Source organism: Telmatherina bonti, assembly GCF_933228915.1.
Source record: "Telmatherina bonti genome assembly, chromosome: 4".
Lineage (NCBI taxonomy): Eukaryota > Metazoa > Chordata > Actinopteri > Atheriniformes > Telmatherinidae > Telmatherina > Telmatherina bonti.
Genome location: NC_136622.1, coordinates 33697290 through 33722258, shown reverse-complemented (window position 1 = coordinate 33722258; position 24969 = coordinate 33697290). Strand labels below are relative to the sequence as shown.

The window sequence follows — 24969 nt, the reverse complement described above, 5'->3', positions numbered from 1 at the left end:
CATCTAGATTGCCCCCACGCTTCACCCCCAGCCCAGAAATCAGACACTCCAGCTTCCAACGCCTGCTCCGGATTCACCTGAACACCTTTAACCAGCGCTTGAGCATGCTAGAAAGCAACACGCTGGATATGAAGGAGAGCATTCGCAGTATGGAAGACCAGCAGAATCTCCTCAGCTCCCGCCTGAAGGAGCTTATCGCCATCCATTCAGCTGGAGAGAAGGACAAGAAGATTACAGAGCTAGAAGGGAGCTACAACGACATGGAGGCTCGTCTTAGCAGGCTGGAAGGACGGCTGGAGATTCTAATCGATGGATTCACGGCTCTAGCGCAAGAGATGAACAAAATGAAACGTGCGAGACACATCTCCCATTCACCAAAAGAAAAGAGGCTTCAACCTCCACTCACCACAGTCCCTACTGTCCCGTTGTTCTCAACGCCTCCGCCTCTGATAACCAGCAGAGCCATAGTCCCCCCAAACATACCTACCCCAGGTCTTCCAGCAAAGAAACAGGCCCATGGCTCTGCTTCTCAGGGAGATAGACAAAGCAAATCAGCAGGAGCCACAAAGGCTGTAAAAACTGCGACAAAACCACAAGCGATCCCAAGATCCAACAGCAGCGTAACTCCAAAGCCAGCAATCAAACCAAAGACGACCCGGGGTAAACCTGAAGGCAGAGCCACAGTTTCCCAAAGCATACCTACCCTGGCTGTCATTGCCAACAAACGCACCAAAATCTCTGCCCCTGAGAAAGATAGAAGAGTTAAATCAACAGCCACCACAAAGTCAGGAAAACATACCACAAAACCACAAACATCCACTAAATCATCCAAAAAGAACATCACGTCAAAGCCAACATTAAGATCGACAACATTGGGTAAACCTAAAAGCAGAGCCACAGTTTCCCGAAGCATGCCTACCCCTAGTGTTGTCGCAAACAAACGCACCAAAATTTCTGCCCCTGAGACAGATAGAAGATTCCAATCCAAATCAATAGCTAAGCCAGTAACAAATACAACCAAACAACAAGCTAACAGGCCAAGAACCAAGCCAAAGACCACCCTCAGCAAACCTAAAACTGCTCTGAAGTCTATTTCGCAAACCACAGCGAAACCTGAAACAAGAAAGCCACAGGGTAGGGGGTCTTCTGTGACAGCTAAACACATTTCAGTGCCAATGCAAACAAAGTCTGAGCAAGATAAACAGGAGACAACCATCACTAAATTTCAACTGGAGCCACCATCGCACAAAGCAAAGGCTGCCAGGACCCAGCAGCTGCATAAACAGTCCGACCAGGCCCATGGAACGGATTCTGCACCATCTATCAAAAGCCGTGGACATAGCAAGGTATTTCAGGCAAATGCACCTGCTCAAAATAAAACTCAAAGCAACTCAAAGAAATCTTTAAAGCCTCTGCAGGGAAACCCTGAGAACAAAGTCACGATGACAAAGCCAACTAAGATTGCTACTGTCAGAAAGGCTAAAAGCACAACAAAAAGGACGAATCCTCCGAAGATCAAGGCAACAACAAGAAAGACCTCATCTCCCAGGAAAACTACCTCTGTCAAGACAGCAACAAAAAAGACTAAAAAGAAAAACTCTAATTCTGGTGTTGTTGACCTGCTTAGTCTCTTCAATGGACTATACAAGTCTGCAAAGCAGAGGAAGAGTCAGGAAGGTTCTCTTCATATTGTGTTGGGAAAACTAGCCATTCCTGTCAGAATTATCCCAGATAACTAGCAAAATGTGTGTTATGCTTCAGTATTTTACTCTTTTACCGATATAATCTTTTCACCCACTGACCCTAGTCCTCTGATCTTGGTCCTCAGACCCGGTATTTCTGTTACAACCCCACGAAGCTTAATGAAGGACTTTCTTTTCGCTGGTTTTTACAGGGACTTCTGAAATGCTAAACATTTTGTTGGCGTCCATTTGGATGCAGGATGCTTTTTTGTGAATTCACAAACAGAATTATGGCAGAATTGTTGCACATGATGCCTTTATGAAGATTATTTAGTACTTTTTAATGTCTTTTTTTTTTTTTTTTTACCTTTTTAGGTTGAGCTATACTACCTCAGATTTGTTCCCCATTGCTTTGTTAAATCATTTTCATGTTCATCATGTTCCCTGCTTCAGTTTGAAATGTTAGAGTATGTGCTGGTGTTCAGGTGGCTTTCAGGTAGGATGCGGTATGTGCTTTGCTCACTGGGAGAAGGGTGCACCAGTTTGAGGCAACCAAAAACATCTAGGAAGGAGGTACTCTCAGAAGAAAACCATTGAAATGTCTTTTACTGACAAGATGAGCAGCTAAACTTGACCATGTCCAGGTCTTCTTCAGGCTAAGTGGGACAGAATCACACCAAGACTGACAAAAATGAAAACCAAGGGCATACATTTGTTCTCAAGCTGTGCAACAAATAGATATGGATGTGTTTGGAAGTTGAGCCCAGCACCCATTGCATCCTACAGTAGATAGAAAAAGTGTAAGAAACCCTGTTAAAATGTCAGGTTTTTGTGACATCATTTCTCAATTTTTCCAACCTTTAAGCCTTGAAGCTCCTGTAGATCTAGACTGGTTCCCCCAAGCGCTGCCGGGGGGGGGGGGGGGGGGTGTAAATTGTGATGGATAACTTATCAAATAGGTTTACAGTCCAGCAAAATGTAGTGTATATCCAGAACAGGGGTCTCAACACTTTTCAGCAGGTTTTCATTGTTTCCCTGGTCCAATGTGTATGAGTGAAGAGGTCATTGTGAAGAAGTTGACAAAAAATAGTTTGATCCATTAATTTGGATTCAGGTTGTTGGACCAGGAAAATGACAAAAAAATGCTGGAGACCAGTCCTCAAGGACCCGTGTTTGAGACCCCCGATCTAGACTCTCCATATGGTAAAAGACGAGTTAGAAGTGGAGATGTGGCATGCTGATGGATTCCAGAGGACTGAATGCTGTGATTAAATAGTCAGTTTAAGGCTGTTCACACGAAAGCAGCCACCTTATTGTATGTTTTTTTAAATATTTTTCCCTTCAACAGATGTACTTTTTCAGATGAATATATCAAATTTTAGGTCACATTAAAGGTGGAAAAGTTTTAAATGATTTTTATCATCACAAAAACCAGACATTTTATACTTTTTAAAAAAAATTCCAGTGTGTATGAAAGCCTCCATGTTGCCCTGTGCAACTTCATCTTATTTCAGTTTATTTAAATAGGACCAATTTAAAAGGAAAAAATGAATCTGAACACACTTTAAACAATGAATTAGTCCATTTAAATGTAGCTATAGTGCATTTATTGTAATCTTATCAAATTGTCCCAGTATATTGGTTTATGCTTTGCTCTTGTAGTCCACTACAATCCAGTGTTAAATATATTTAGTGTGAAAAGTGTGTGAAGTATAAACGTCTGTCTTTGTTATTGAGCTAAACTGACACTGTTGGTTTTACCGCTTTGATCCAGACTGAAATATTTTAATAACTATTGGATAGATTATTATTAAATTCATGTTCCCTGGAGGATGAAGCCCTTCGACATTAGTAATCATGTGACTTTTCATATCAGATTAAAATGTACATTAGACTGCTATGGTGCTGTGAGATTTCTCATTCTGAGTGTGTTAGCATTTAGCGCAGAGCTCTGAGGCCTGTACTACGAAGCGAGATGAACTTAGCCAGGATACCTCTCCGTTACCTGGGTTTACAAGTAAAGTTTCTCAGTCCAGATCCTCAGGACCCCCTGCCCTGCATGTTTTATTGGTAACCCCCCTTTAACCACCTGGATGAAATAAAAAGCTCGTTATCAGGCTGTAGAGAACTTGATGAGGAACTTCAATGATCTGATTCAGGTGTTTTGGAGAAGGAACATGTCTAAAACATGCAGGGGGGGCCACGCCACTGGCGATCCGGATGCGGATATAACAAAGCTGGCTATCGCCTCGGTAATTCAACCCAGGTTTTCCCACCAAGATCCGAGCGCGTTCACATAAAAGGGGTGGAGTCTGCAGCCTCTGACCAACTGCAAACACGGAGAAACCCTGCAGAGGAGCCGACTTCACCGTGGAGGAGCAGACGTTTCTTCTTCAAAGATACGAGGACTTTAATGACATCATCCAGGCCAGACGCAACACTGTTGCCACAGCAACAGCCAGCAAAGAACACTGAAAGTTGCAGACTGTTAATACGGAAGCTGGTAAATTCTACGAGATTAATTCATTGGATGATATGTACAGTTCAGGTTTACTTTATACGGCCCAGACATTTCAGACGCAGAGCTTCCTCAGTTCTTCTTAGGAATATTAATTCCTCGCCATGACGGCACGGGTTGCGGTGCGTTCCATAAATTTATGGTACTGCAGTGTGTCCATTATTATAATTAACCTCGTTATTTCAGATGCAGCCCTTGTGGAGCTAAACGGACTTGGTAACAAGTCCAGAACAAGAAGACAAACATACTTTAAAACGGTCACTAACCAAGCTTTATTTCTTCGTCGAAAGGATGCGCCTGTCCATAAACACCGTCTCTCCTGAGCACGCTCTCTCACAATCTGCGCACTGATGTTGCCATTTTCCAAGAAAACTGATTGGTCACCAGGAGGAGGCGCTGTTATACTCGCTGATCTCCAATCCAGGCGTTTAGCTTAGGTTACCATGGTGATTTACCCCACTAATTAAGACCAGTGTCATAGTATGGAAAAGCCAGGAAGTTACCTCGAGAAGAGGCAATCCGTCTTCGTACGACAGGCCTCAAGTGGTTTACATCCTGACAGGGATCTTTGTAAATGGAAAACCTTTTTTTTCATGTCTGATTGTAGCTATTGATCAGAAATTGGGGTTTTAAATGAATGTTAGCTGAATGTTTTACAATTCCTGGACGTTAAAATGTCAGATGTCACATTACCAGAAATCTCTTTGTCTGCTGAAGCCAAGTGGGTTCATCCTCTGCGGAGCATGAAAATGTAACCGCAGCGTTTTTAAATGTCATGTAATGTTTCATTGTTTGCCTTTTTATGAGCTTTTCTTCAGTTTTTTCTTTTCGTTTTCCATCCGCCTGCACGAGTTCTGATGTGTTCTCTTGTTCTGTGTGAATAATCTCTCTTGTTAAACTACAACACACTGACTTCTCTGACTTGGAAGTGCGGCGTTAGACATCTTAGACGGTATTAATAGTTTCCCAAAGCAAGGTGATAGCATGGAAGTCGTCATTGTTGGCTGTTGACCTGTGGACCTGCCAGAGTACAGGTGAGGTAAGAAAGACTGCGACTGTCCCTCAGGACAGATCTGGGGTTGCTCTGGCCTCTCCTCTGGTGGCAGCAGCATCGTTTGCTTGGGTTGTTGGCGCTTCGCTTTGCTCAGTCAATTTATCAGTTTCTTTTTTTTTTCTACTTTCGTAGCACTTCAACCTGCAGCTGGTCATACGATCTGTCCCTACCTGTGCTCTGTCGGTTCTGCAACCAGTTGTGTATTCATTCATGTTTTATACAGGTTTCTCTGAATTTCTTTTAATCGTCTGTGCAACACTCACATGAGAGATGGAATCAACATCTGCCACATGTTGAATGTTTTAGCAGCCTCATCGCTTCATCCATCTCCAGTACAAGCAGTCTAAAATCAGCTTTTGTGTTTTTTTTTCCCCAATAAAACCTGATTTTTTTAAAGTAATGTGACTCTAAACTTGTGTTAAGGGGATTAGATGTTTGTAGTAGATAGATGGTTCTTGTCTGAGTCAGTCATCATTTGTTGGTTCTTGCCATATTCCAGACTTTTAGTCTTTTTTTTAATTTACAAAATAAAAATGTTGAAATATTGACTTTTAACAGACTGTTTCTTTTCATCTTAGATGTGCTCCTGGATACAGTGGCAACCCACAGCTCGGACATGGCTGCAGTGTTGGCAATGAAGTCAACGGTACATGATGCGTCTCGGTCCAGGAAAATGGCCGATGTTGTGCCATTTTCGTGCTTATCCTTCATTTAATGAATCTGAATGGAAGTAAATGTTAGTCAGTAGCAGCTGCTGCTTGCAGTAAGCGCCGTCTCTGCTGTCTCTGTACAGGTAACTGCTATAACTGCGACCAGAAAGGAAGCGAAGGCTGCCATGGTGGCGTGTGCCACTGCAAGGTGATTAAACAAACTGACTTTGTGTTTACTTCTACCTCCGTCTCCTGGGTGTCCCAGCTTCCACTGGCTGCTTGTCTTTGTTGCAGAGAAAAGTTGAGGGCCCGTCTTGCTCCACGTGTAAACCCGGGACCTTCAATCTTCAACAGACCAGCAAAGATGGCTGCACGTCCTGCTTCTGTATGGGTGTCACTCAGCAGTGCTCCAGCTCCACATACTACAGAGACAAGGTGAGGCCTCTAACGGCATGTGATGAGCTGACACAAGATCAACCCAGCACTTTATGGATGACTTATTTATATGTCGAGTCAACTAAAACAGAATGCAGCTGCAGAGATCTGCGAGTTGCTTCATGTGGTTTGATCCCACTATAGCAGCCGTTTCTGAGCCAGTGGGATCATGTTGAATAAAGTCTGAAACGGGTGTCCAGCTCCGGTCCGGTCCTCCACAATCCTGCAGGTTTTCCATGTATCCCTACTCCAACACACCTGACTTAAACTAATCATTTTGGAGACGTTCATTGGCTGTTGGATCCATTTAATGGAAGTTAGGTGTGTTGGAACAGGGATACATGGAAAACCTGCAGGAAGGAGGTCCTTCAGGACCGGCTTTGGACACCCCTGGTCTAAAATATCTCCATGTGGAAGCAGTAATGTGCTGGAAGAACAATGATCTCATTGGATGCTTGTTTAACAGTTTTAAGTATTTTTAACTCAATACTGTTTTGACTGTTTTCATTCTGGAAGTTCAGAGTTGCAAAGTAGCTGGAAGAGAAAAAACTAATTTGTGTGGCATTTACTTTGCATTATTTTATAAAGCAATGTTTTATGCATTTGTTCCTGTTAAAAATGTAAACAAAATCATCTATTAAAGAAAATTGGAGGCAAAATGTGGGGATAAATCCTTCTGCTTTGGGCTATGCATGGTTTTCTGTTAAAACTAAATAAACTTATTTGGCATTAAAAGGTTTGACATAAGATAAAATAGAAAAATAAAAAAGTCCCTTGATTGAAAACAGGTTAAAAAATAATGTAAATGCATCATCAGATTAAAAAAGAGATGACATTTCAGACAAGCTGAGGCTGAAATGTACAAGCAGTTTGTGGAAAACGAAGCTTTCCGGTTTGTGTTAGCATGATGTCAAGGAGGAAAGACATCAGCCATGATCAGGCTTTTTTCCTCCACAGGAAAACAAACAACAGCTTAGGTTACATAAACACACAGCAGGACTTTTGGTACAACGTCTTTTGGACATATAAGTAAATAAATTTCATTATGTTGCATAGAAGCGTATTTGGTGAGACCCAAACTTCTACACCTCAGACCAACTGTAAAGCACGGTGGTGGAGGGATGATGGTTTGGGCTTGTTGTGCAGCCACATGACCTGGACAACAGTACTCCTCCATAATAACGAGGACGTCAAACGGAAAACTATTCAGTTTATTGCTGCTAAAAGTGGTTTTCTACAATCTGTAGAATTATGGATACATCTAGATTTTCTGCTTCAGCCGAGTGAAATCAGAATAGACCTGTTCAATCTGTCATCTGTTTGTCCGAGGCTGGATTTATTCTCTTCTTCTGTCCTGATCTGGAAATCCTAACAGCTGACAGAAGATTTACTCTGTTTGGTAACAAGAATAAAGCCTTTTATAAACCTGAAAACTGCTCAGGGTTTGTTTTATCAGTAGAATAACTCAGCGGTGACAAAAGACTAAATTATTTCCTGAATGCCTCTTTAGAAAAACAATAAACTGTAAAAGTTGCATTTCCAACACCTGTTCTGTAAAACGTCGTATTTTCTTACTCTGTTTTGTCTACCAGAGCTCCTTAACAGTTAGTGTAGACTATTTAACAGGTGATTTTCTTCTTCTTTCCTTGCAGGTGTCTTCAGTCTTTTCTCCAGGAAACTTCCAGGGATTCGCTCTGGTGAACCGCCAGCGGACCAGTCGCATTTCTACTGGTTTCACTGTGGAGGTTTCCACTGAAGGCACTCAGCTGTCTTACAGCAACTTCGACTCTCTGGGACAGGAGACTCACTTCTGGCAGCTTCCAGGGGTTTACCAGGGAGACAAGGTCAGTATCCACATAAATAAATCAAACTAAACCAGATCAGTGGAAGCAGCCAAAGCCAGATGAAGAAAACTGCCATGCTGGTGTGTTGGAGCACTTCACCAGAACTTTGTAGACCAGCCTGCTTGTTTTCTTCTTTCTTTCTTACTTCAGACCTCTGCTTGTGTTTCAGACTCATGCAAACAGCTCTGCAACCTTTTTATTTTCCTCCGTTGCTACTTTCCTGTTTAAATCTCTTCTCACAGGTTAAAATGAGTGTCCTTTAATTTAATTAGGCTTTTTGTTCTTTTCTATTCGCCTCTCCGTCCATTTCTCTGTAGAAAGATGCAAACTTTGCTCGTACGAAACGAGCAGAGCAGGTACGTCGTGGTGCGGCTGCAGATTGATCGTATGAAACAAACAGTGTCGTCTGCAGTGTTTTGAATAATAGTTAATGAGACAAGCTGATTGGTGAACTCTCTGAACGTTGCATGCAGAATGTGGCTTTTATGATGTCTGGACTTTTTTCTAACTGGAGGCATGAGATTTTTTAAGCCACTTTACAACAAAACTGCTGAGTTTCTCCTAGAAGTGACCGCCAACAGGGCAGCATGTAGTCCACCCAGAATTAGCTTTCTGCATCACATCACACGAGCCATGCAAATGAACTTATCATTAATGGTCCATTTAAGAGCTTCATAAGGTTTGACTTTGCCTCAATAACACTGCAACAACACTTGCAAATACCATGAGCCCAGTGAGCAGGAAAGTGATCAAAGAGCTTCCTGCCATCCACATCAATAGAGTGACTTCCCAGAAGAGCAGCTAAAGAAGGATGCTTCCATTTGGAATCTAATGGCTGCTGAACGTAAAGTCACCCGCAGATCCAAAAGAGCCAAACAGGTACTTAGTGTGATCTGCACTGTAGTGTAGGTTGTTGTAAAGACAGCACTCGCATGTTTAATGAGAATCACAGATGCACCGTTTGACCTGTGTGTGGAGCTGCATGTGTGTGAGTCACAAAGAGGTGTAGAATTTGATGATTTATTACAGAGAGAGAGAGAAACTGGTGACTGTTTTACTGGGTTGCTTTTCAGTGCATGTATTGATTGTGCCGTCATGTTTTCACTGGTTGTTTTATTACGTCCACCGTAGTGGTACCAGGTACCATGTTGGCCCTGTTTTCTCTTCAGAACTGCTTTGATACTTAGTGGCATTGATTCAACGAGGGGTTTGAGGCATTCCTCAGAGATTTAGATTCATATTTACATGAAGCATCACACAGTTCATCCACATCACCATGAGAATCTCCCGTTCCACCACATCATGATGAGAATCTCCCGTTCCACCTCATCACCATGAGAATCTCCCGTTCCACCACATCATGATGAGAATCTCCCGTTCCACCTCATCATGATGAGAATCTCCCGTTCCACCACATCATGATGAGAATCTCCCGTTCCACCTCATCATGATGAGAATCTCCCGTTCCACCTCATCATGATGAGAATCTCCCGTTCCACCTCATCATGATGAGAATCTCCCGTTCCACCTCATCATGATGAGAATCTCCCGTTCCACCACATCATGATGAGAATCTCCCGTTCCACCACATCATGATGAGACTCTCCCGTTCCACCACATCACCATGAGAATCTCCCGTTCCACCACATCACCATGAGAATCTCCCGTTCCACCACATCATGATGAGAATCTCCCGTTCCACCTCATCATGATGAGAATCTCCCGTTCCACCTCATCATGATGAGACTCTCCCGTTCCACCTCATCATGATGAGAATCTCCCGTTCCACCACATCATGATGAGAATCTCCCGTTCCACCACATCATGATGAGAATCTCCCGTTCCACCACATCACCATGAGAATCTCCCGTTCCACCACATCATGATGAGAATCTCCCGTTCCACCTCATCACCATGAGAATCTCCCGTTCCACCACATCACCATGAGAATCTCCCGTTCCACCACATCATGATGAGAATCTCCCGTTCCACCTCATCATGATGAGAATCTCCCGTTCCACCTCATCATGATGAGAATCTCCCGTTCCACCACATCATGATGAGAATCTCCCGTTCCACCACATCACCATGAGAATCTCCCGTTCCACCACATCACCATGAGAATCTCCCGTTCCATCTCCCGGAGGAGTATTTTGACGTTGATACAAGATGGAATATGGATCTACAGGAGGACATTGGAGGACAGTGAACTTATCGTCATGGAGATGACGTTAAGATGTCACGTTCCTGTGACATGGTGCATCATCCTGCTGGAAGTTTCCATCAGAAGATGCTACACTGTGCTCAGAAAGGGATGGACATGGTCAGCAGCAGGATTCAGGTAGGCTGTGCTGGTTAAACCATGTCATACTGGCAGTAAGGGAACCAAACTGGGACAAGAAAACATCCTCCCCACCATTCCACCAGCAGCAGCCTGAACTGTAGATACAAGTCAGGATGGATCCAACAACTATGTTACATTTAAAGTCACTCAAATCTCCCCTCTTCCTCATTCTGGTGCTCAGTTTGAACATTATAAACTAGTCTCCATCATATCTATATTCATTAACGTATTAAAACATACTGCCTTGTGATTGGCTGCTTGCTCATGTGAACCTAATAAACTGGCCGGTGTATGTGTATGTGTGAGCATGAGCCAGCATGTCCACCATCTCTGAGTGTAATCTCTAACTTATCTGACTCAGCTACTGATGTCCTGTTTCTATGGTTACCTGTCCTGTCCGTCTCTGGATGCCCTTCCTCGCCAGGGGGATGTCAGACAGCTGGATGCTGCAGTCTGGGCACTTCTGACAAATATCTCCAGTGGGCGAGCTGCTCCACATCCATTCTCCTCTAAATCCTCATCCCTTCCCTCTTCCCGGGGCCCAACCTCTTCTTCTTCTACTGATTCTAAATGGTCTTCACGCACCCTTAGCCCCCCCTCTCCTCCATCTGGCACCTCCTCCTCAGTTAGACCAACCCGGCCTCAGCCTTACTCGCCTGGCCACGCCCCTCGTCTGCAGGTACTCTGTCGGGCTGTGAGAGCTGGGATGCACCGTTGCAACATCTCGTCATTTCCTGCTCGTATGATTGACTTTTTGCTTTTTCCTTTTGGGATTCGTTCCTGTTAGAGCAAGAACACACTGAGCGAGACCGCTCGTGCTTCTGGGAGCAGCAGCAAGGTAGACAGAAGCATGACTGGGATCGTCCATTTTTTCCTCAGTTTGTCTTTAGAAGTTAATGATTAGTCGGAGTTGTAGTGGTTAACAGAATGGGATGATGATTTACTAAAGGACTAAAGAATGGATTACTAATAAGATGGTTTAGGAGGTTTTCAACACAAAGCTGCACCAGTTTGCTGTCATGTAATCACTGGTTTTTAAAGCAACGTGTCATCACTCTGCTGTCTGTCTCAAACGGCCTTTTTTACATCACTGGCATCAGAAGTTGCTGTTTTATTCTTCAGACAAGACACAATGCAAGTCTTTAGTAAAAAACAGGTAGTTAAAGGCTTTTTCACTTTCATCAGGCTTCCTCTAGCTCGCCACTGTGCCTCGCTGCCTTTCTTTCTGTCTGCAGCCTCCCCTCTCTCACCTCTCCTCCCCCTTTCGCCTCTCAGTACGCGCTGGTCTACAAAGGCTTCAGCTCTCAGCAGGATGATGTGCTCTACTGGCAGCTCCCGGGACAGTTCACGGGGGATAAGGTAACTGTTAAAACTACGGGGGTGGAGCGTTGGTTGACTCCCTCAGAGGTCACAAAAACAGTTTCCATCAGTTTCCTCCTTTCTGTCCGGGTCTTTACCTCTTCATTCATGCTGTATACGTAACCCTTCAAGTGTGTGCCTGATTTCCTGCAGCGGATTCCTCCTCTGTTTAAATAAAGAGACACCTTGTGTCATGTTAGTGTATGAAATATTGAACATATCGGACTCCATATGCACTCAGTGTGCCTCATGAAACAAACTGCATTTAATTCCTGATTAGTTTAAAACTCAAGGTGAAGAATCTGAAGACCGTTTTTGCCCTTTTTTTAATCATTCCCATTAAAAAGATGTGTATTTTATTGTCAAATAAAACGTATCATAACACAGTAAAGTACTGTAACACAGCACCAGGAAGTAATTAAAGCGCCATCGCTGCTTCATCACGTGCAGCTTCACTAAACTCTGAGCTTCATCGTCCTCCCGTTGGAAGTTAATGTAAGAATTGTTAATGTAGGCAGTATTTGAACAATTCTTCAAGCTACATATCTGCATGAAGGTGTCATGTTTCGCATTTATATGCCCTTTATTAATGTTCCCAGCTGGTAAACGTTAAAGAAAACTTAAAAGGTTGGAAATTTAACCCTTTAAAGTCAGGATTTTATCAACCCTGATGTCATTTTTAAGCTTTTCCACAGAAGGGTAGCTCATTAGGTAAAGGTAAAAACATTCATAAGTCAGAAAAACTTTGGCTGGAGTCCATGTAAAGCATGAACAGCTTGTTGGTTTCTTGGGACGCGTTTAGAGCAGTGTGAACGCCAGTTTAGACTCTGAACAGAGCAAAGGTGAGAAATTTGGTCCACCCCTAAACCAGGGCTCGTGGTCTGTCTGTAAGCGAACTCTGGTCTGGTGTGACGACGGTGTGAAAGCAAACGGACTCTACAGTCGTCCATAGAGAGACGGAGGACGCCATGCAGCGCAACATGTCGGTAACTTGTTTCCTCTCCTGGTGCTCATACTGGACGGATCCTGCCGAAAACTGCATTAGGCTTCAGTGTTTACTTGTGGTGAACAAGCTGGTTTTGGTCCTGGCCAATCAGTCAGCTGGATTTTCTTCTTTCTTCTACGTCAGTGGTCGTTGTGGGGAATTTCGCCCATCAGGATTGATGGAACCGTGACATCCATTATGTGCATTTCTGGAGCGGTTGCAGCCACACCCTGCATATAAACAGCGTGTTAGGATGAAAATACAAAGTAGTGAATAAGAAACATGGCTGACAAAATGCAGAAAGGATTTCCCAACCCGGCTCGGTTTATTTGCCTCCTCCTGCTAAACAAAGAGAGAAAATCGTTGGTGGAAAAAGCTGCGAATAAAAAAAGCCTTGGATCACGCAAGGAGCAGAACCAGAGGGGGAGGAGCCAAGACAGGTCGCCACTTAAGTCGTGCTAGCTCCCCAACATGACCTACCCCAGCTTTAACTGGCTGGAAAGAGCTCTCGGTACAGGTGGGAATGAGCCGTCGACATCACTGAGAAAATGGCAAAAATGCGTCTTTAAAGAGTCACTGTGGTGATTTCAGGCACATGTTTATGTAACTGTAATACTGACAAGTCAGTATATCCTGATCTGTGGTATCAGTCAGGCTCCAAAAACTTCAAAAGCTGCTCTTTTTAGCTGATATTTTTCCATGTTCAAAAGTTAAAAACAGATACCACTGCATCAACATTAGTCAATTCTTTTTGTCCATTTTTATTCTCGTTTTTTTTTTTTCCACTTTTTTCCATCTCAGGTTGGTTCTTATGGGGGTAAACTGAAATACTCCATCTCCTACGTACCCAGTTCCTTTGGAGGATCGTTCATCGATGAAGTTGATGTCCAGATCATTGTGAGTATTCCACTTTTTCATTTCATTTATGTGATTAGTGTCTTCTGTCATGGCTGCATGTATATGTTGGACTTACACGTCCGCCTGTGTTGCTGCTGTAGGGCAATGATATCACCTTGATCGCCATGCAGCCATGGACGAGGACGAACGTCGGCAGAAAGACCAACAGTTTCGAGTTCATCTTTAAAGAGGTGGGGGGGGGGGGGTTGCACAATCACACAAACCTGAAACGTTCCCACTTCATGTGTAACGGCTACACACTGCATGCTAACGTAGGTTAAGTAACTTTCTTGTATTTTAGATTGTGTTTAAATACAGATTATTATATGATGGTATTGAGCTGTGAAGCATCCTGCACAAACTATCAGGTCTATTTATATTTGGACACTGCATGTTGAAGAGCCAGTTGCATAATCATATTGGCCTAAAGTGGAGCCTTTCAGGAGGAAGGATGTGCAGATGTGCTCATATGTCTTCATCATCTTTCATTAAAGAAAAGGCTGAATTTACTGAATTTAGTCACTCAAATAACTGGAGACTTAAAAAAGGAACAATAACTAAAAATTGGCAAAAATATAATTTAGTAATATAAGACACTGTTTTTTCATTTAATTGAGTTGAAGAAAGAAAAAATCAAACAAATTGGTCCTGGACAAATTAGAGCACTTTTCTGTTGAACAGTGGGACAAAATACCTGTCAACAGGTGCAGAAGTCTGACTGAGAGGAACAGAAAACACCTGACTGCAGCAGAAAGGATTGTTCAACTAAATATTACTTTATGAGTGATGTAATATGTGATAAATTATCTTATTTGTTTGCTTTTTAAAAAAATATTTCTATTGAACCAGAATTAGAATATAAAGTAATGATTTTCATACAATTTTTATTTATTATTACTTTAGTCAATTTCAGCTTATTTTACAGGCAGCTGTTTTTTTTCCTTTTTTAATGAAAGGGTATGAATAAATATGAGCCCAACTGTATATATCACTAGTCTTCTTTTGTTGGTATTTCTTCTTGAAAGGAGCAGAGATAAGAGGACATTTGACTTAAATGCTGTTTTATAGACTGCATGTACTTTTGGCTTCGTTAATCTGTCATCAGTCCCTCGTTTTAAAGGTCTGGAGATGATGCCAGGTGGTGCATTTGAGAGCTGTTGCTATGCAGCCACAGTGGTCACACAAGCTCTCAGTGGATGTGAATCAGATCAACGCAGAGGACATATGCACAGATGAATGGACGGTTTTGTCCTGTCTCCTGTGTCGGTTATGTGTGTATATTGGTCTGTTTTCAAGGGGCTTAGCTATCAGTCACTTGATGCAGAAAATGGAGCAATACCGCCAGAATTTGTAGGGGGCAGTGTTGAGTTGTGTAGCTGACATGCAACCAGCGAAAGGAAGAAACCAGAGAAGAAGAGGAACAGGAAGACGATGCAGAAACTGGCGAAGACAAAAGCACCTGAAGAAGAAGCTGAGAATATATAAAACTTTGTGGGTTTTTTTTTTTTTTTTTTTATTGTTTTACTTCTGGTGTTTTCAGACAGGTGTAAACATCTTTATAGCCAAATTTACCAAATTTGCTCAACACAATACGTCAGCCAAACAATCATTCTGCTTCAATGCTGTAGAAGAAGTAAAAACAGAAGAAGAAAAAGGTCCAAAGTAAAACACTGTGGAGGCAGTGTGATGGTATTGGTATGCTTGGCTTTCCGCCACGTAGGGTCACTCATATTTACTGATGATGTGACAGCAGACTGAAGCAGCTGGATGATTCAGACAAGTTTTTTTTAAGACAAAGACTTGAAATATTCTGCATTGGCCGAGTGGAACAGCAGATTTCAACCCCGTGGAGCTGCATTTTACTTGCTTGAGACAAAAACCAACAAATAGCAACAACTGAAGACAGATGCAGAAAAGTCTGGTAAATCATCACAAAAGAGGAAACTCAGCGCTTGACTTCATAAACAAGCGTTAAAAAAAACATTTAATTTGTGGTTATGTTCATTTGTCTGATTATGTTTGATCCCTTGGAAATGAGACTTTTACTTTTGTTCAGCTACTTGAATTAAAACTGAAAGTTGGGATTTGTGGCGATGTGAAACCAGTGTTACTGTCTGAACCTTTCTGGACCTGTGTGTACGGGCTCCAAAGGACCAGGTGGTGAACGCTGCATTCGCTACCTGAAGCAAGTAAACCAGAGAGAATTCCTGACTCTTTGTGTTTTATGTACAGGTACAGCGTTAAGCTGGTTTAAATCATATTTATCTGATTAGACTTCAGTTCGTTCATGTAAATGACAAGTCCTCCTCACATACTACAGTAAGTCACGGAGTTCCTCAAGGTTCTGTACTTGGACCAATACTCTTCACACTATATATGCTCCCTTTAGTCATAATTATTAGACAGCATGGAATGAACTTTCATTGTTATGCAGATGATACTCAAATATACTTATCCTTTAAACCAGATGAAACAAATCAGCCAATCGGCTACAAAATTATCTCATAGACATAAAGACTTGGATGTCTAGAAATTTTCTCCTCTTAAACTCAGACAAGACTAAAGTAATTCTCTTTGGATCTGAAAAACTCAGAGCACGTTTTTTTGTTGTTTTTTTTTTTAACTCCGCAGGAATACTGGCGCCGAACGGATGGCATGCCTGCCAACCGAGAGCACCTCATGATGGTTCTGGCTGATCTGGATGATATCCTGATTCGAGCAACTTACTCTACTGAAATGCTCTCGTCCAGCATCTCTGACGTCAGCATGGAGATTGCGGTGCCGAACTACACCGGCTTGGCACAGGCTGTGGAGGTGGAGCAGTGCCGCTGCCCTCCTGGGTACCAGGGCCTCTCCTGCCAGGTCAGTTTTCACTCCCTTTGTTTTACTTTTAACCTTTCTGAGTGGAAGCAACACAGACTGAAGATGCAGAGGAAAACGTTGATCACCCTGTGCTTAAATGACTTCAGGACTGTGCATCTGGATACACTCGTACAGTCGGAGGTTTATACCTGGGACACTGTGAGCTCTGCGAGTGCAACGGCCACTCTGACTCCTGCCACCCTGAGACTGGGATCTGCTCGGTATGATTCATGAGATGAGTGTGTGACAGATATTACCTCTAGATGAGATGATGAGACGGGCAGATGGGTAAACGGAGTGTGCATCTCATTGCAGACTTGCCTGCATAACACGCAGGGCGAGCTCTGCGAGCAGTGCGCTCCCGGCTTCTTTGGCGATGCAACTGTTGGCACTCCAGAGGACTGCCAGCCATGCGCCTGCCCTCACACTGACCCAGACAACCAGTAAGTACTGGCACACATACCGAGAGCTCACATTCCATCTCCATTTATAGCTCCGGACAACTCTGTATCCTGCCCCTGATGTTTACAGAAGAGCTCCAGTCTTCTCATTTCATCAGTTCAGATTCCTTTTTCCTTTTTTTCTGCTTTTAAATGAAGATCTTTTATTATTTTTTGTTGGCATTTTCTTTTATCTGATAATAATGGTAAGATTGTTTTCAAAGGGTCCAATCATGTAAAATATCTCAATATATTCTTTTTTTTATTTTATTGTATTATGATTTCATTTGGAATTAACATAGTAGATTTTATTTTATTTTATTTTATTTAATAGGTGAAGTCTATCACAGAAAGTCACCAGTCTGGGCCTTTTAAATGTTTATTTTATTTTATTTAAATAAATAAATTAATTAAATATTTATTTATTTATTTATTTTTAATCTATTTATTTATATTGCATTTTAATATGAATCTATTTTATTTGATAATTATTATAATTTCCGTTTTGATGTAGCATGTTTGTTCATTGAAACTCCTTTCATATCATTGGACGAACTCTAAATCATTATTCTCTGTTTAATCTTTCTTCAACTGTTCATCTTTGTTTTTAACTTAAGCGTGTGATGGTCATATTCATAATTTGTGTTTGTAACGTAAAGCACTTTGAGTTGCTTTTGTATGAAAAGTGCAGTGTAATTAAAGTTTGATATGATTTTTGTGCAACACTAACAGGTTTTCCCCGACCTGCGAGAGCCTTGGAAATGGCGGCTACCAGTGCACGGCTTGTCAGCCTGGCTACACCGGCCAGTACTGTGAACGGTAACGCGGTTCATTCGCTTGAAAGTTTTTACCAAACTCATCCAAAACCTTTAAGAAAAAATGCTGCGCTTTCGAAACTGAATTTCTAAAACTACACATCTTTGCAGCAGCATGACTGACTCAAAGTGAAACCAAGATAAACGTTGTGTGTGTTTTTCCTTTGTTAGTTGTGCTCCTGGTTATGTCGGCAACCCGCAGGCGAGGGTGAAATGCCGTCTGAGTGACAGTAAGATTACATGAAAACACACCATCCAGATACTCCTTGTCACACGAGTTTCTGCTGAGTCATCATGAATAGAAGCATGACACAGCTTTCCATAACTAAACACTCATACAATGTTTTATGCAGAATAATAGTTTATAAGATGTAACTTTTCCATTCAGCGGCTGCAGCCTCCCTAGTGGTGAAAGTTTATCCAGAGAGGTTTGTGACGTCAGAGGGCAGCACCGTCACTCTGCGCTGTCAGGTGTCCGGATCTCCTCCACACTACTTCTACTGGTCCAGAGAGGACGGGCGGCCCATCTCCGGCAGCGCAGAGAGACGCAGCCAAGGTTCAGAAACAAACTTGAACCTGTTCCATTAAAATTGATTTTATTTTACTTGAAATACTTTGAGTGCTCACAAGTCTTGTGTGTGTGCAGGAGCAGAGCTTCACTTCCCCCGCGTCCAGCCGAGCGACGCCGGCGTTTACATCTGCACCTGCCAGGACCAGCGCAGCACCAACAGGAGCCATGCAGAAATCGTTGTTCAAGGTGTGTGTGTGTGTGACTCTTTGCCTTTACATTTGCAGGCAGTGTTTTTCTGCAGGATTACCAATAGCATCAGAGATTTGGGCTCGAGTCTGCGACTTGGACTCTCATTAAGTGGCGAATGCAGTGGCTTCAGGCTCGACTTGGACTCGTGATTTGAGGCTCATAAAGAATCTTTCATTTATAATATTTTCTTCCTGATCGCTCTGATTTGCTGTCCGCAGGATGTGATTCATTGTCTTACATGTAACGCTGACATAACGACACACAAACGCAGATGCAGACGCACACGCTACTAATAAAAACACTGGCCACCCTGGTGAACACACCTGCCTTTAACTTTTAGTTCAAGTTGAAGTTAAAGTTTATTTATACAGCACATTTCTACAGCAGCAGCTGCCCAAAGTGCTGAAAAATAAAGCAACAAACAACAACATGATTTAAAATTAAATACTGCACATTAAAAAAATAAAATCTGGACACAAAACAAAAATCTAAAAAAATAAGTTAAAAAAATTAAAATACACAAAGAAAAAGCTCAGGTATGACCGAATGCCGGCGCAAAGAAGTGGGTTTTTAGGACAGATTGAGCAGCTCTGATGTGAAGGGGAAGGCTGAGCAGCAACAGAAAAGGCTTTATCACTCCTGGATTATTATATGGCCAATCGGACCTTAAGTAAAAGGTGAGAAGAGGACCTAAGAGTCCTGTTGATGTAATAACGAGGGAGCCAAACCATTTAAGGCTTTAAAAACAATCAATAAAATCTTGTACTGGGTCCTAAAACTAACTGGAAGCCAGTAAATAATAAGTAAAACTTCATAAAAGCAGCAAACTGCAACATGAAGGATGCTGAATCCACCACATGCAGCTTCATCCACCTCTTTAAAACACACCCAGAGAGGGTAGTCGGTGGGATATGCATGCTAACGTTAGCATCTGTTAGCTCAGAAGCTGAATAAGCGTTAAAATACCTTTAATTCCCATCAATCGGCTTCAGTAAATGTGTTCAAAAGATCAATGAGGTGTTTCCTGAACACTTAAACCGCAGGCTGTGACATTAAACTGGATCCAGTATAAACATGTTTTTACTGCTTCTGATGAGTCACAGCTATAGCTGCTTTAGTGATGCTGATCACATTTATTGGACCCGGATATATGGGATGGAAATAGATTAAATTAACTAAACATGACCTGTAAAAGGCCTGTGGGGGGGGGTTCAGGAGTGTGGACTGGAAGTGAGGAGCGTTCCTGCTGTCGGATGTCTGAAAGTTGTGTTGAATCATTTCTTGTGTTACATCTGAAAATCTAGTCATCTTATTGGAGCAGTTTGATGTAACCGTCCCTGGTTTTTATCAGGTGGTTCGTCTAAACCCATTGAGGTCACCGTCGAGGAGCCTAAATCTCAGACTGTCAGGGTCGGGTCCACTGTCAGCTTCATCTGCACCGCGAAAAGCAAGGTAACGCCGGTTTCACCCGTCGTTTCACCTGCAGGTTGAACGTCCCTCTTTTCATCTGAGCTTTTCTGCTCACCTTTCACAGTCACCAGCCTACACCCTGGTGTGGACCCGAGTGGGCAATGGGAAGCTTCCCAACCGGGCCATGGACTTCAACGGCATCCTGACCATCCAGAACGTCCAGCCCGAGGATGCGGGCGTCTACGTGTGCACGGGCTCCAACATGTTCGCCATGGACGAGGGAAAAGCCATCCTCTACGTGCCAGGTTTGTGATCCTCGGCACAGCATCCCACTACCCACCACCCCGGCTCTGGCCCCTGTAGTCCCCTTCCCCTCAGCCCCTCTGCAGCTTGTGATGGTGCATGCTTCTCTGCTCGCTGTGTGATGGAAACGCTTTGGTTTAACAGCATTACAAGCTTGCAAGTCTTAACCCGCTCTGCGTTTGTGATCCCACGCATCATCCACACTGCTTTCAATGTGTTTTTGTATCTAGGCTCTCTGCCTTGTACGTCTCACACTATCGGACTTTTCTGGAGTTCATATGAAGAAATACAGCTTGTGGGTTTGGTGATAACTAAAACTGTAAACCTGAAATCTTCCACACAACATTTAAGGTCCAATAAACAGTTTTAGGTTTTACTAATGAACACAACAAATCAACACTGTCTTTGTCTTCTGATTTGCAAATAAAGCTTTCAGCCAACGCTCTACTGAAGCTGCCGCAGGGTTTTTTTTTTTTGTTTTTCCACTTTGGTTGAATGAATCGGTGGTGGTTTGATCACTCTGCTAGCAGGGTGCTGGATTTGTGGTGTAGGCCTTTTAACTTTGGGCTCCTGGGCCCCTCCTGCCTGAGCTGTGGGGTACGATGATGAGGAAGGTGGGGTGCAGATGGGAACTGCGTGACGCTGACAGACATTCAAAGAGGACATCAGCATATATAAAGTGGGAAAAGGAGGAAACCTCAATGCTTCGACTTCTTATGTCATTTCTGTGGATTATTGTACGTATGCCGTGGTTCTGCTTGTTGTTACCCTCCTCATCACCCCGATGATGAATGTTGATGAATAAAATGGTGCTATTAGCTGTTTAGTTGGTTAAATCTGTGCTTTCACATACTTATAATCCTGCTGTAATATCATCACGTTGGCAGAAAAAATGAGCTTTTTTTTGTTATTAAATATTGATTTTTCAACATAAATGGTAAAATATTTGTGATCTGACTTGAAATGCTTGAAAATATCAGAATTTTGTTGATGATCAGTCTCAGTTTTATCATTTTTAATATTCTTTAATGGACTAAAATGAAATGTATCAGTTGTTTTAAATCTTTTTGTTTTCAGATTGAATGAACTGGCCGTGTGAATGCAGCAGCCGTGCATGATGTATGTTTACACCAAGTGCTTTTTTTTTTATATACATGAGAATCTACTTTTATATCGCATTAAAAACAATCCCAGGTCACATGTTCAACTTTTTTTCTGTTTTAGCGACAGCTCATTTTGTTTGTTCATTGATATTGAAATATTAAATGCTGTTTAATTGTGTTTTTCATATGTGCATATTTCTGTTTAAAGACACTAAATTGATGCAATGTACCCATCACGTTGTAATGTATTTATCTGAACTGTGAAAATATATTGTGGAAAGAAAAAAAAAAGAGAAAATTTGATTAAAATAACAATAGTCCAAAGTGATCTGCTAATTACTGGGTGGAACTCAGTTAGCTGATCGGTTCAGCATAACCACAAGCTGTATGTCTGCTGTATGTCCACTGACATGACAGAAATGTTTAAAACAGCCTCTCGCTACTAACCTGCATGTCTTGTGTGAAGCTACTTTGTGTACAACACCTCCATCTTTGCTCGTGTTGCCATACAGTCCTCGCAGTCATGCATATGTGTGTGTTCCTTGTAGTCATGCATATGTGTGTGTTCCTTGTAGTCATGCATATGTGTGTGTTCCTTGTAGTCAGCATATGTGTGTGTTTTTACATCTGTGTTGAAAGCAGTTTGAGGTGTTATTTTTTTGTTTCTTAGCCATGCTTGAGTAGAAGTGGGTTTAGAAGTACTTACAGTACACTTACAGGTATTTACATTTGAGTACTAGCTGACAACACATGCTAATAAATCCCACAACTCCCATTTTAGTCTGTTTGCATTAACGTGTTCACTTTGACAGACATCGAGTTTTTTGTACTGGAACATTTTTATGAAAACTGAGGTGTGCACAAACACACACACAGTATTGGACAGATACCAGATACTTGTATTGGTACTGGTGCATCCCTAAAATCTACAACCACAAATAAGTTGTAATTAAGTCAAATCTGCAATAAAAAGATGGATTTTAATTCATTTTTAGACAGAATCAACCCAAGATATTTCATGTTTTGCCTCGTCATCTTCATTTTAATTTAATGTTTTTATGTCCATTCATGCATTTCAGGCTCCAACAAATTCATTAAAAGAAAATAAAGAACTAATTTGGAGCTAAAAGCTATTATAACCCCATCGTCATGTTGCCGTTACTTCTCACAACACTGACTGTAAGTTTTGGATGTCGACTGACGTCTCAGGTGTTTGTTTTGTTGTGTTTTAAGGGAAGGATCCTCCATCCTGGTGGTGGAGGTCCGGTGTCTTGCAGGTTTTAGAAGTTTCCCTGCTACAACACACCTGGTTCAGACTAATTAACTGTTTGGTTTAAGTCATGTGTGTTGCAGGAGAAAAACTTCTAAAACCTGCAGAACACTTTCATTCAAGCACCAGGATTGAGCGTCTCTGCTTGAGGTGAGCAGCAGGACTGTTTTTTCATTAGAAATTTCTTTACACGTCCTGTATCTGGGAGAGCCAAAGGTTTAGCCATCAGACCCTCCTCTTCCTCAGCCATACCTTTGTAATGTGTGCAGGACGGAGTTTTGCTTTGTATTGCTGAAACACGCCACAGATGTCCTGCCAGCGAAAATCTCCCAGAGCCTGGCTTTTTGACATGTCGCTGTAAAAAGTCGGGACTTTCCTTTTTATCTCAGGTTCAGAGCAGAGAAAGATGCAGAATATTAATTTTTCTCACGCTCTTCTGTTCTGTCTTGGATGACCCCAAGCCCAGAGAAGCTGACCTCTAGACAGCGTTATCAGAGGTATATGTCCGTGTACCTCCATATTATAGCAGCTGTTCCTGATGCAATATTATTTGATCTTTTTTTTTTATGAATAAAAACATAAAACATGAAATATCTTGGTTGAAGCGGATGACCACTGCTTCCTGAGTCTAACTCTGTTGGAGGTTTTCCTTCCTGTTAAAAAGGAGTTTCCTCTCCTCTAAAGTTAGGGGTTGGACTGTAGAAAAGATTCAATACAATCCTCAGCTAATGTGGCTCATGTAACAAATTGGTTTTAATGGGATTATAATTGGACTGCATCTGTAAAAAATGACTTACAAATTAAACTAAACTGTATTTAATTGGTTTCATGAAATGATATAAAAGCCTAAATAAGTTAATCATAGTTTTTTCACATATTTTTTGTGTTTAATGAAAACAAAAAGTTTATTTTTTTCTCTCACCAAGGTAAGTATAAACTGAATGTCTGAAATGTTGAATTCGATGGCACTTAGGGATTCAAGTGAAGAGTTTCTGTGTAGAAAAATGAAGTGCCAGATGAATTCAGCTTCAGGGTTTTTGTGCATGTTTCATGGTGTGTATTGGAGACAAACGACAGCATGCAGAGAAAGATCTACTGTAAGTGTCTCTGGGGGAGATGGGCGGTGCAGTAAACTGCTGTTACTATGGAGATCTGACCTGTCAGTTTACCTGTCCCCCTCCATCCCCGCCTCTCTCCTTCCTCCATCTCCAGAGGCCTCACAGACTCAGATGTTTTACACAGCCTATGAAATGTTTGAAGGACACAGAAAGCGTAAGTCCGCATGGTTTCCTCTCTGCTGGGTTCTCTGGTTGGACCCGCGACTCCTTCTGTCATGCATGTGCTCATCTTCCTCAGCCTGGATACACGGTTAGCCTGCTAATGCTCACGTACAATCAATCAAGCAACAATTCTTTGAGGCTACTCTGCAAACACAAGCCTGACCATTTCATGTGTCATTTTTAAAAAGGAGGGAAAAAAATTAATTAAGGTCTTAAGATGGATTTTTGTCTCCAATTAGCCTCAAAGCCCTTAAGTGTACATGAGCATTACTGGTTCCTTCCTGATTCTTTGGGTTCATTGGGGTCCATTACTGCAGGAAAAAGTGCATGTTCATTCTTACTGCACCTCCTTGTCTACTTTCCATCAAAATTAGCAGCTGCTACACAAAAAAGGAAGACAGTGAAATAGGCTGTTATTACTCAATTACCTGCTACCATAAACAATGAATTACTCAACAGGAGTAATTTAGTTGTGATGTGGTGCAGAAACAAGACATACCTACAACTTTCTTCTCTTTCTCTTTGCACTGCACTCTCTTTCAAAGGAAACATGCTATACCCGGAAATCACTGTCCTCTGGGCTTCAAACATCATAACTGTGCTTAATACATCACATCACAACCTCATTGTGTCATAAGTCACAACCTCATGACATTATTCATGTAGAAGACTGGTGTCCAATTTAGCTTTTTGTGTGCAGAACCTGCCGAAGAGAAAATGGGTTTTATTTGAAACCAGGTATCTCAAATTGAAATACAGCAATGTACAAAAGAAACCAAAAACTGCTCCCAATCATTCATGATTGTCTTTTCTCAGCATCCCCTGAATGCATTACCACAATATTTGATATGTGGATACCTTATCTTGCAGAGCAAATTACAGCATATGTATTCGCTTGGCTGGCTGCTTAAGTCACGATTTAAAAAGGTCCAATATTTTTATTTTTATTTTTTTTTAA

The 24969-nt window shown here is 42.0% G+C and overlaps 1 protein-coding gene across 13 annotated transcripts in view; it reads left to right on the top strand.

Moving 5' to 3' along the window:
• The window catches only part of hspg2 (heparan sulfate proteoglycan 2), a 135360-nt gene that overhangs the window by 78924 nt on the left and 31467 nt on the right, over positions 1-24969 (top strand). For 8 of the 13 annotated variants that reach the window (XM_079239029.1, XM_079239023.1, XM_079239024.1 and 5 more), the window contains 20 exons: positions 5833-5900; positions 6048-6112; positions 6199-6339; positions 7992-8183; positions 8501-8539; positions 10952-11206; positions 11315-11365; positions 11803-11886; positions 13673-13768; positions 13870-13959; positions 16400-16630; positions 16738-16851; positions 16946-17073; positions 17803-17889; positions 18057-18115; positions 18274-18441; positions 18532-18642; positions 19997-20097; positions 20180-20360; positions 23944-24003. In XM_079239029.1, the coding sequence (XP_079095155.1) occupies positions 5833-5900; positions 6048-6112; positions 6199-6339; positions 7992-8183; positions 8501-8539; positions 10952-11206; positions 11315-11365; positions 11803-11886; positions 13673-13768; positions 13870-13959; positions 16400-16630; positions 16738-16851; positions 16946-17073; positions 17803-17889; positions 18057-18115; positions 18274-18441; positions 18532-18642; positions 19997-20097; positions 20180-20360; positions 23944-24003 (2321 nt within the window). The remainder of the gene's footprint in view (positions 1-5832; positions 5901-6047; positions 6113-6198; positions 6340-7991; positions 8184-8500; positions 8540-10951; positions 11207-11314; positions 11366-11802; positions 11887-13672; positions 13769-13869; positions 13960-16399; positions 16631-16737; positions 16852-16945; positions 17074-17802; positions 17890-18056; positions 18116-18273; positions 18442-18531; positions 18643-19996; positions 20098-20179; positions 20361-23943; positions 24004-24969) is intronic. The other 5 variants (XM_079239021.1, XM_079239019.1, XM_079239022.1 and 2 more) reach the window with 3 other exon arrangements.